Source organism: Bactrocera neohumeralis, unplaced genomic scaffold, assembly GCF_024586455.1.
Source record: "Bactrocera neohumeralis isolate Rockhampton unplaced genomic scaffold, APGP_CSIRO_Bneo_wtdbg2-racon-allhic-juicebox.fasta_v2 cluster11, whole genome shotgun sequence".
Lineage (NCBI taxonomy): Eukaryota > Metazoa > Arthropoda > Insecta > Diptera > Tephritidae > Bactrocera > Bactrocera neohumeralis.
In genome coordinates this window covers 4487780-4500956 of record NW_026089624.1, presented here as the reverse complement: position 1 = coordinate 4500956, position 13177 = coordinate 4487780, and the positions used below count along the sequence as shown (strand labels likewise).

Below are 13177 nucleotides of genomic sequence, written 5' to 3'. Positions count from 1 at the left end.
TAGATCATCTGTATTATACACAACATTGCAGAATTCACGATCCAATGTAATCATGCCATTACCATCCATTGCCATACGATCTTCTCCAATTTTAAGAAGAGCAGCAGCATATTGTCTAGATTGTACATCATTGTGTAGTTGCACTCTCATATCTGTAGACAAACTAAACGTTTTTACGTGCACCCATAACGTTGACGCTTTTAAACACGCATTTATTTCATCTGCAGGGGTGCCTTTAGTGATAACCGGCAAAGTCTGTCTAAAATCGCCCGCTAAAAGTACCACCTTTTCCCCCATGATATTTGGATTACTCTTGATGTCTTTCAAAGTCCGATCTAGAGCTTCAATTGCTCTTTTATGGAACATGGTTACTCATCCCAAACTAATAATTTACATTGCTGCAACATTCGTCCACGCTCGCTGTTTTTACTTATATTACAGACTGGCATTTCTTCATGGGTTAAGTTTAATGACAGTTTAAGCACCGAATGTGCCGTTCGACCACCATTGAGCAGAGTGGCGGCTGTTCCAGAAGAGGCAACTGCTACAGTAATTCCTTTATCTTTTCGGATTTGGGCTAAAAGCAAGTTTAAAATAAAGGTTTTTTCCCGTGCCTCCAGGAGCATCCAAAAATAACAAACCACCTTCGCCATCTTCGATTTTTTTGACAACATTGTCAAATACTTACCTTTGTTATGGGTTCAAACCTGGAACAGAATTTGTTAATTGTTGTTGTAAGGAAGCAGTATGGTAATCTAGTTCCCGTATTAAATCGCTACTGATTTCCTAGGTTCTCTGTGGTCTGTTCATTCCATAATCTGATAAATCCTTTCCAGAAATTGTTTTAACCTGGTCTTCAATTTTTGTCAGACCCTCATTGTAAATTAAATCACTGTACGTTACATTGGGATTTTGCTCTTGTAATCTGTGCAACATGTATATCGTCCGTCATATAATTTTTTATTTGAAAGACCACATGTCGCTACTAATACAGCAAATAGCTCTCTCATATTGTCTGCTGATCTACATTGAGCAGCTTCTTCCAGTGTCACATCCCAATGGTTATCATTCTCCAGTAATCATCTTGCCTCATATGCCTCTCGAAATGTAGAATAATCGTGTGTGTCATATTTTTTTAGATCATTGAAAGAGGTAGGTCCGCGCACATGCTGTGTGAAGTTGGCACCCCACTTTAACCGATTGCAAAATTTCTGTGCATACTCGAAGCAGCTTGACGCGCCGAGGATTGTAGTAATTAATTTTTCGTTTGTAGTTGGGCCGTTAATTTAGAATTTATTTTTTTAATACCATATGGACAAAATTAATCGACAGGTCACCGGATATTTGGTTTTCTAAGTCGAAATGGTTTGTAGTTTATTGTAGTTGAAGCGAAATTTCATGTTCAAACTACCTGAAGGATTAATTTTATCGGTGACTCGCCGGGTACCCGATATTTATAGTCAAGATGGTTAGTAGTTTTTTGTAGTTGAAGCAAAATTTCAATTGGCGGTATGTATACTCGTAGATCATCATTAATTGTTAGACGATACTAGAATTATTACCGAGAGCTTCGGTCGTTATTCCAGCCTATCGAAAATTAGAAGTACATCATTGTAGTAACAATTCTTTTATCTGTAGTCGAACTATCGCATCAGCATTAATGTTTAAACTACCTTAAGGATTCATTTTATCGGTGACTCGCCGGATACCCGATATTTATAGTCAAAATGGTTTGTAGTTTTTTGTAGTTAGTGTAGAATTTTTATCCGAATAATAAATTTTGACAAATCAATAATGGATTACACACAGAATGATTTTAACATCACTATTGAGAGTTTCGCTCATATTCCGAATTTATCAAGAATAGAATCTAATGCACAGTAAAAACATGTTCATAGTTGGTTGAAAACAAATACGCTTTTATGAATATTTTCCCGACTTACCTTGGATTTTGCAGTTCAACATTTTGTTAATGTTCCGGGTCGGAGAAATTTCAAAGTATTCAAGATCGAGTTAAGGAGCAAATAATTATTATAGTAAAACAAATAATCATTTTATTAGAAATTATTTATCATTCCTCGATTTTGAGTAATGTACTGATAGATGTATGATTTGGACATTTGTTTTTGAGTGTTAAGAGAAGCAGCCTCCCATATTTCATGGGCGTACGGTAAATATTTCCCATCTTGTAAAAAACTCCACGTTTTAGATTTTTCAAATAAATCGTCACAGGTGAAACGGGGTTTGATCGGCATTGTCAGATTTTTATCAGCACAGCTTCCGTCGAAGTGAAGTTTTAGTTATATATATTACTTTATAGAAATAGAATGTGTAGAAAATAAGATGTGTCAAGAGCCGATAAAAATTCAATTACATGCTATTTAACGATGCTTACGAATAACAGGAAGATTGTGCAGATCTTGTTTTCAGAAACACGAATGGAAACGAGCTGTGCTGTAATGAATAAATGGGAAACATGTTAGAGATTTTGTAAATGCGGAAGATGTTCTTAACAGAGGTGTATAAAAAAGTTCTGAAATAGGTTATAATGGATATCAACCCGTAAAATAGTATGAAACTATCGCATTTTTACCTCCAGTTGTTGATAAAAATCAGCTTTTGTTTCATAAATACACAGGTAACTTTTAAAATAAAAATAATGTATGTTCATTTGGAAAACGCAGCAACAATCATTTTTCCTCACCACGAGAATGACTTATGCCGGTACCACGTGTATAACCGGAAAAAGATGGCGGATTACGAGGATCTTACAACGCCATCTAGACCCAATACCGTATCTTCATGGTTTTTTTTTTCATTTATAAAACTTAGAAAAACTGATGATAAATTATAAAACTATCTTAAAACTACTTTCCAATCTAGCGACGATCGGAATATGAGCGAAACTCTCAATAGTAATGTTAAAATCGTTCCGTGGTTATTGATTTATCAAAATTTATTATTCGGATAAAAATTCTACACTAACTACAAAAAACTACAAACTATTTTGACTATAAATATCGGGTATCCGGCGAGTCATCGATAAAATTAACCCTTCAGGTAGTTTGAACATCAATGCTGATGTGATAGTTCGACTACAAGTAAAAGAATTGTTACTACAATCATGTAGTTTTAATTTTCGATAGGGTAGAAAAACAACCATAGCTCTCCGTAATAATTCTTGTATCGTCTAACAATTAATGATGATCTATGAGCATATATACCGCCAATTGAAATTTCGCTTCAACTACAATAAACTACAAACCATTTCGACTTAGAAAACAAAATATCCGGTGACCTGTCGATTAATTTTGTCCATATGTTAAAAAAAAATAAATTCTGGATTAACGGCCCAACTACAAACGAAAAATTAATTACTACAATCCTCGGCGCGTCAAGCTGCTTCGAATATGCACAGAAATTTTGCAATCGGTTAAAGTGGGGTGCCAACTTCACACAGCTCCGCGCACATGGTGTAAAAGCATGCGTAGACAAAAACATTCCATGTTACTAATATGAACTGTATAAACTCGTCCTAAAGCATCTCCAGATTTGACGCCAGGCCAATCCTGAACAGAAGTACATTGAATGTGACGTTTCCAAGTTTTCCTACTTGCATCCCAAGTATAATACCTCGGCACCTCGACATAAAGAAAAGTTTTTGCAAACTCATCTCTGATACAAAGATCAAAAAAAGCAGTGAGAGTGGTTTTTGGCGGAGTAGTTTTTCGTTCGTGGAAATTGTGTTCATTAAAAAAAACGCGTTCACCATTTTCTAAATGCACGCTGAGATATATCACGGTGGGATGCCTTTCGTGCAACGGAAATCCTAACAGACGCCACACGGTTTCGTTGCTGCTAAGTTTGTACCTCATCTACGGGATTCGCAAGATCAGTATTTCTAAAATTGAAAATAGCTTGATATATATACTGAACCGCATGCCTCAACATTTACATATGTGGGCGTTAAATATTTTTGATAAAATTGGTGAATAGGGGACTACCCAACTATTATCAACCATAACGTCGCTACCATTTCGGAGCTTCACGGTTGCTGTTCGACCTCCGTCTGCTGCCGCTCTTCTACGATACTGCGGGTATCCGTGGTCGTTGTGAACGGTCTCTTTCACTAATTTGCGAGCAAATTTTTTGGAGCAATTTCCAAAACCTCTCGCTTTCAACATGTCAACGTAAAACTGATTGGCCAGTTGTTTGCATCTTTGTAAAATGTTAAAGTTGTTTTCTCGTATCATCATGTTGTAGGCGTAAAAATCCATGCATGAAACCTTTTTGTTATGTAAGGGAAGACCTGTTACAGGATTAATTTGAGGAATTTGAAAGTGGTACCCCTCTTGTCCCTTACTAAATATGATCGGATATTGCAACGCATCATAAAATGTATGAGTATCAGGCACCCTGGTTAATGTGTCACCTCGGGCCTGTAAAACTATATCACGGGAAACAAACTGTTCGCCTGTAACCATGGCTGCGACTTCATTTATTAACGGTGCATTATACCACCAACCTATAATCAAAGTAGGTGAAAATCCAGGCATTACGACCTCTTTATCTACACCAAATGACGTCATCTGAAAGCAAGAATTATACTTTCTAATCCTGCTTAAAAACCGGCGCGATTCGTTACTGTCGTATAAAAGTGAAGATTTAAGAGGTTCCTCTGGCTAGCCAAGTAATGGTATTTTAGCCTTTCCACCAGAACAGCACATACCTGGAGTTTCTTCTTTCCATTTCAGTGCTTCACAATATCTACATTTTTTTTCCATTCTCTCAATGATAACCAATCGGTGATTAACATAGTCGATCAAATTGTCATACTCAAAAGCGGCACCATTAAATGCCTTCCACGTACTCATTGAAAACGTACGTTTTCTTTCTGGCTGCCGTTCAGCTAACCCAAGAACAACAGCAAACACAGATGGTGTGATCCTAGCAAATGCAGCCACATGATAGTAATAAGCTACATCCCATGCTAACCAAAGAACAACAGCAAACACAGATGGTGTGAAGATAGTCTGGTAGATAAGAAGATACATTTATTTAAGAAAACCAGAAGATATGTAAAATTAGGATATGAGAAGAAACACTGATCCTAAATAAATATTAAATGCAAATGCAGCCACATGATAGTAATAAAGGATAAGCAGCACTGTGGAATTTTCCCACAGATAAGAATTTTTGTAAATTAGAAGATAAGTATTTTTGTAAAACTATAAAAGCAAGAAAATCTTTGAAATAAATAGACACATTTATTCTGACACTCTAAAGAGCCGGTCGTCTAAAATTGTTTCGTAATTGGCGCAGTCGGTAAACGTCTGACATAATCTTAAGATTGGTCAAACGGGTCGCTCGGATTTTCCGAAGAAAATCCACACATAAAAAAAAAAAAAACAAAATCAATTTTAAAAATAAAAATAAGGCGTTTCCGAGGCCTTAAAACAGTTTTTATAAAAAAAAAGAAGAAAATTCGAACATCACCATGGCAACTATTAACAGCTCCGAGCTCCTGAAGGAAGCTTCGAGAATAAGGCCATTCAACGGAAGTGATGGTTACGACCTATCCTCATTTATAAGAGAAGTGGATGCCATACTCCGCCTCTTTAACGATAACCCATCGTTAAAGGAATTTGTTATTCAACGCTACGTACTAACGAAAATAAATGGAGACGCCCTGAAGGTAGTCCGACCTTTAGGAAGCACACCGATGTGGGACGACGTAAAGGAGGAACTCATCCGGAACTTCGGGGTAAAGGAGAGCTACAGGAGTCTGTACCACCAGGCAATCAACGTTAAGCACTACAATGTAAGTGAATATTTTGTAAAATTAAGGGATATTTTAGATAAAACTAATATTAAGTACGAATTTGATAGTGAGAAACCCATAGCCTTTTCACCGGAAGCCAACGAGGCATTTTTTCTAAAAACCTTCTTAAACGGAATTAGTCCTCATTTGTCCTCCATAATTTTGAGTAGGGATATTAGAAAACTAAGGGAAGCTTTTTATTGCTTAGAGGATACTGGATTAATCCAGCAAAATAAAAATAAATATAGTAACTATGGGCAGCGTTATTACCCCTCACAAAATAATTACGATTCAAACAATAGGGTACATGCTAGTAATCCTCAGCCTTCTTTTCCAACGCAACAACGTTTTTGGGGAAATAATAGTAGAATGAATAATAATAATATTAACCCACAACAAGCATCACGAAATAGCTATTCACAACAAAGTAGGAATAGCAATAGAAGTCAAAAGCCTGTGCCCATGGAAGTAGACCATATGGATTACAATCAGGGCGAAAATTTTCGGTCACCAGCCCGGGGGAGGAGCTACCAATAGTAGAACTAACTATAGGTAGAAATAGATTGAAGTGTTTAATCGACACCGGTTCAACAACTTCAGTTTTAAATAGTAAAGTAGATTTAGGATTTAGGAAAAATAAATTAGAAAATCCCATTAAATTAAAAACAATGAGTGGTGAATTTTTCATTACTGAAGAAGTGAAAACTCCCTTGCCTACGGAATTCAATAGTGAAAACTTCGTGCATTGGCATTTAACACCATTTTTTAATAGAAAATTCGACTGCTTAATAGGGCAGAATATTTTGAGACCATTAAATGCAATAATTAATTTTGAAAAAAATTACATTTATATTAATGGCAATAAAATTCAATTTTTAAATCCATGCCCGTTTGTTAAGGAAGAAATTCATTCAATTGAACCAATTGAGAAAGACTTTTCAATCCTAGAAAGGCCCGATATGAATACTGTAGAAAGGAAAATGTTAAAGGAAATACTACGGAAAAATAATGACCTTATATTTAGAGAAAATGAACAGCTAACCCATGCTCATGAAGTACAACATGAAATCGTTACAACAACTGAAAAGCCTGTATATTCAAAAATTTATAAATACCCTCAAATACACGAGGAGGAGATAACCAAACAAATTAAAGAAATGCTGGACCAGGCAATAATTAAAGAAAGCTGCTCCCCATACAATTCACCACTTTGGATTGTCCCAAAGAAAATGGATAATTCTGGTAAAAAGAAATGGAGAATAGTAATAGATTACAGGGCTCTAAATGAAATAACTATATCTGATAAATTCCCAATTCCAAATACAGATGGCATATCTGGAAAATTAGGTCAAGCAACATATTTTACGACAATTGATCTAGCCAAAGGTTTCCATCAAATTCTTATAAAAGAATGTGATAGAAAAAAAACTGCATTTTCTACACCGTTAGGTCATTATGAATTCATAAGAATGCCATTTGGTCTAAAGAACGGCCCAGCCACTTTCCAAAGATTAATGAACTCTGTCTTAAGAGAATACATTAATAAAATATGCGTTGTTTATTTAGATGACATTCTCATATTTAGTTCCTCTCTTCAAGAACACAAGGAAAGTATAGAAAAAGTTTTTAAAAAATTAAGAGAACACTGTTTAAAAATTCAAATCGATAAATGCAATTTTTTTGCTAAGACTACTGAATATCTTGGTCACATTTTAACTACAGAAGGATTTAAACCGAATCCTAATAAAATAGAAGCAATTCAAAAATTAAAGCTTCCTGAAACAGTGAAGCAAATTAAATCTTTCTTAGGAGCAACAGGATATTATAGGAAATTCATTAAAGATTACGCTAAAATTGCTATTGGCATGACAAAATTTCTTAAAAAGGGAGTTCGTATTAATATTAAAGATCAACAATTTATAGCCGCTTTTTATACACTAAAAAGACTTTTAGTTAACGATCCAATATTAAAATATCCCAATTTCGAAAAGAAATTTAAAGTTGCAACTGATGCTAGCAATTTTGCAATTGGTGCCGTATTAATGCAAGATGGCCATCCCATTTGCTATGCTAGCAGGACACTTAATGAACACGAGAAGAAATATAGCACAACAGAAAAGGAACTCTTAGCCATCGTTTGGGCAGTTAATTATTTTAGACCCTACATTTATGGTAGGCAATTCGATCTTTTAACAGATCATTTACCACTTAAGTGGTTACAAACAAAATATAAAGGAAAAGACATAAATCCTCGATTACAAAGGTGGCTTCTGAAACTTGGAGAATACGATATATGTATTCAATATATAAAAGGCAAAGAAAATACATTGGCCGACTTTCTTAGCAGATTAGATGTAGATTCTGGAGAAATCTGCCTCATAAATCAAACTTCTGAAGAAGATGATAACATGAGTACAGCAGCTACAATTCACTCTCAAGTAGAAGAATTAAATGACCATATCCCTACACTTGAATCTGTCATCAATCGTTTTCAGACTCAAATTATTTTATGTGAACATAAAGTAAGAGACACTGAAAAAATAGGTAAAAATCTTAAGATTTACATAAGCCAAGATGACATTAATAGCGAATACATGGTAGACATCTTAAGGACACATGTTAAAACAAAAAAAGCGGGAATTTTTTCAGAAATAGCTGACTCCGAATACAACAAAGTTCAACTAAAATTAATCGAAATATTTGGCAATAGTATCAAATTCTTTAAATGTTTATTTCATGCCAAAGACTTGTCAGATGAAACAGAGGCATATCGGTACATTTCAAAGTACCACAAATATGAAACTGGGCATGCTGGCATAAATGAAAATTATAATGGTTTAAAACACCTTATATATATTAAAAAACTAAAAGAGTTAATACAAAAATATATAAACAATTGCGATATATGTAATAAAGTAAAGTATGACAGAAATCCGTTGAAACCTAAGTTTCACATAACACAAACTCCTACTGAAATTAATGATATTGTTCATGTTGATACTTTTACATTCCTAAAGCAAACTTTCATGACAACTATAGATAAATTCTCAAAATTTGCAATGGCATTGCCTTTGGAAAACAGAAATAGTTTGACTCTTGTTGAAAAACTTAGACAATATGTTTCTATTAAAGGAAAGCCAAGAAAAATTATAGCTGATAATGAATTTAATAACGTTAATGTTAAGGATTTTTTTAACATAGAAAATATAGAGGTTCATTTTACCAAGCCAAATAGTCATACAGGGAATTCGGATATAGAACGTTTTCATAATACTATTAGCGAAAAACTTAGAGTTGCTGAATTAGAATATAGGACTCTCTCAGTTCAAGAAAAAATGTTTAGATGTATCGAATTTTATAACAAATCGATTCATTCGGTAACTAAGGAAAGACCAATTTACATAGAAAATGGGAAAGTAAATAAAGAAATAATATTCAAAAAATTAAAAGAAACAAAAGAAAACAATATTAAAAAACTTAATGAAAAAAGAGAAAATGTTGTAATAAATAAAGAAGAAGCATTTGTTAAGAATTATGTGGCAGTACGTCATAAGAACGCACCACGATATAGGAAGCTTAAACTAGATAATGTACATATAACCAATATTAAAAGAGAAAATAAATTTGCAGATCAACTGGACACTAATATTTTTGATACTAATGACAATGGCTTCAACAGCAATGTCCATTTTAACCATCCAACCGATTCATGAAAACAGCGGATATGTGGAAATTAGTACATCCAAAACGGAAATTGTAGTTTCATCAGAATTTATAATACACGCCATAGACCCTTATGAAATTTTATATTTAATTAACAACATGACTTTTAATACAAATCTCTTGAGGCCATTACATCGCGATTTACTTAGGAATGAACTCTTAATCCTTAAAACAAAAGTCAAAACCCTAATACCTAAATCTAGTGCGAATAGGCATAAAAGAGGATTATTTAATTTGGTTGGGACAATGAATAAATATTTATTTTGAACAATGGATGGCATAGATAGAAAGGATATTGAGGATCACTCAAAGGTGATTGATCAAAATATGCACAATTCTATTAAAACCTTAAACCAACAAGTTAAAATAAATAAATATTTTGAAAAAACATTTAAATATTTAAAAACAACAATAGAACAAGACAGGGAAAAAATACTAGATTATGTAAGAGGAAATGATAAAATTCTAAAGGATGCTGCATTAAAAAACATTTTTAACGAGCAAATCTTAAGAATACATGTCCTTAAAGAAAAAATTGATCATATTCAAGATAGCATTGCAGCCGCCAAACATGGATTATTACATCCAGGAATTTTGACAAGTGAAGAAGTTGATATATACGAAACAGACCTATTTAAGTAGCAACATTTAAAAATGTGTACAATTCAGTATGCAGAAAAACTGCTCCTTTTAATAGTAAAAGTACCACGAAATTTTAGCACAGTTCAATTAAAAGTTATTCAGCCCATTTCAAATGAACAAATGAGAGAAATTACTTCCGTTTCAGAAACAGTTTTTAATTACAATAATAAAACTTATACATATGAAAAAGACAAAACACTTAATGAATTAAAAACTTCAAAACATTGTATTTTTACAAAAACATGTCTATTAATTAAGAACGAAATAACAGAAATAATTGAAATTGACGATGAAACATTAATATTAAAAAATTTGAAAAATACTAAGCTAGTACAAGACTGTGATCACAGGAAAGTAATACTGGAAGGAAATTATTTAATACACTACCAAAATTGTACACTAGAAATTAACAATCAAATTTTCTCTAATAAGGTAAAAATATTCCAACAAAGATTTTACTTTCCTGTAAATGAAGAAACTAATTTTACAAATAAAATTTCATTTGAAGATATGAGACTGGAACATTTAAAGAACATAGAAAAAATAGAAGAACTTAAGTACCATAAGAAAATTAATTATTCAATTTCATTTGTAATTTTTATTATTATTTTACTTTTAATAAGCCTTCTCTTGTATATGTTAAGAAAACAAAAACAAATGCGAATAGAAATTGTAAACAAACCTCAGGAGAGTTTTGAATCTAAGGGGGGAGGAGTTACATCCCATGCTAACCCAAGAACAACAGCAAACACAGATGGTGTGAAAATAGACTGGTAGATAAGAAGATACATTTATTTAAGAAAACCAGAAGATATGTAAAATTAGGATATGAGAAGAAACACTGATCCTAAATAAATATTAAATGCAAGTGCAGCCAGATGATAGTAATAAGTTACATCCCATGCTAACCCAAGAACAACAGCAAACACAGATGGTGTGAAGATAGTCTGGTAGATAAGAGGATACATTTATTTAAGAAAACCAGAGGATATGTAAAATTAGGATATGAGAAGAAACACTGATCCTAAATAAATATTAAATGCAAATGCAGCCACATGATAGTAATAAAGGATAAGCAGCACTGTGGAATTTTCCCACAGATAGAGCCTTATCACATGAGGCAACTTTTGTTGCGGCAACTCTTAGTTTATAGGCGAGGGGGCGACGAGGAGAGGAGAATCGCGCCGAGTTTCCCGTGTTCAGCAACTCGCTTTGTGTTCTTATTCGTAACAGTTCGCTGCGACGTTTTTCGGCATTCGTGTTCTTTCTTTCGTAGTACATAGTTGCATTTGCGTATATTTTTTTGAAATTAATATTTTGAATATATTTAAAAAATTTAATTTCATCTTTTGGTAATTAATTTGCAAATATGTATTCAAATATTCATAATATAATATAAATATTTTAGAAAATGGAGTATGAGGAAAAAATCGAATTAATTAAAGATATTGTGAAATGTATGGAGGAAGCCATACTTATTGATTCAGACGATAGTAAAAAGGGTGATATATCTTTGTTTTAATAAATAAAATGTATTTCTTAATTGACAGAGCTGATTAATATATGTGATAGAGTGGCCCAAATACCTATAAGGAAAAAGAAGAGACAATGGGTTAAAGTAAAGTGAAAGAGAATGAGAAAAAAACTCGAGCAGAGTTGCGCAACACAAGTTGCTCGTGTGAAGGTAATGGGCGACAGCAAAAGAGAATCGCCCGAGAATTAGCAACTAAAGTTGCCTCATGTAATCGCAAACATAAGAATTTTTGTAAATTAGAAGATAAGTATTTTTGTAAAACTACAAAAGCAAGAAAATCTTTGAAATAAATAGACACATTTATTCTGACACTCTAAAGAGCCGGTCGTCTAAAATTGTTTCGTAATTCGCGCGGTAGAGGCGCTCGATGAATGGATACTTTAAACTCATTTATCTCAAAACTACTTTTTTCGGCGTGCCTTTGATGAAAAAAAAAACCCATCCTTCCGAATCACTTGAAATTTTAATATGGTGTTTATAAGATCAATATCTATCGCGGGGACTACGATCAAATTTTAATTTTAAGAACTTCGACTTTTTTTATTCTAAAACAGGTCCAAAAATAGCTGTTTCAGAATCTGAACTTCAAAAGCGCGAAATTTTTTTAATTTTCAATTTTATTTTTTGGTTGTAGTACCAGCGATAGCTGCACTCCTACTGATTAATAATTTATTTGGTTTTTATGTTTCAGATGTTCAGAAGAGTCAAAATCAACAACGGCACCGGGAGTAATTTTTTAAGATAGCTTTTTTTGGACGCCATTTTTAATATTGTTAAATTTTTTTTTTTTTAAGAACGAAATATTTTTGTACTTTTCATACGTGTATAAGTAAACTGTAAAAATTTTAAATTGATTGCTCTTTTTTTAAACCTTAAAAAAAATTCAGAAAAACCCTTAATTTGAGCGTTCTAGACCACCGGGACCCCTTAAAATGCATTGTCATGCAAAACAATAGCATTCAACAAACAATAACAAAAGCATTACTAAGGATAAAATGTTTACATATGATAACCCATGGGTTCTTAGAATACATTTTAGCAAATGTTTGCAAATGTACTCACATTTAAACAAACCCAAGGTCACACAACATGTGCAGATGAAAACAATACCATACCATGCATCATAAACAATATGCTACATACATATTAACATGCACATGAAAGTGTAAACACAATGACTGCGACAGACTGCAAACTACATCTGTCAAATATTAAAATACACACGTTCTTAAGGGCAGTGTTATTTTGACAGCTGCACGACTGCAGGCCGACAGTTGTCGTTCTCGCTAACTTCAATATCCTCCGATTTTTGCCAACGACAGTAGGACGACAGTAGAGTTGACAGTAGAATGGAAGATAGAAAGATGAGGTAGAGTGGTGATGCCACTAATATGTAAAATGTAAAATTATTCACAGCTCTAACAAACTTGACGTTATTTTATAAATAAAAGCATGAA

The 13177-nt window shown here is 33.3% G+C and overlaps 1 protein-coding gene across 8 annotated transcripts in view; it reads right to left on the bottom strand.

Moving 5' to 3' along the window:
- Positions 1-2028: 2028 nt before the first annotated feature.
- LOC126765677 (potassium voltage-gated channel protein Shal) overlaps positions 2029-13177 on the bottom strand; it is a 129042-nt gene continuing 117893 nt past the window's right edge. For 2 of the 8 annotated variants that reach the window (XR_007668517.1, XR_007668518.1), the window contains exons 7-8: positions 10869-10956; positions 2029-2454 (exon numbers count right to left, since the gene is read on the bottom strand). Coding sequence is in view for 2 of the 8 variants with exons in the window: in XM_050483385.1 (XP_050339342.1) it covers positions 2297-2312; positions 2396-2454 (75 nt within the window). In the remaining 6 variants the exon portion in view is untranslated. The remainder of the gene's footprint in view (positions 2455-10868; positions 10957-13177) is intronic. The other 6 variants (XM_050483385.1, XM_050483382.1, XM_050483375.1 and 3 more) reach the window with 4 other exon arrangements.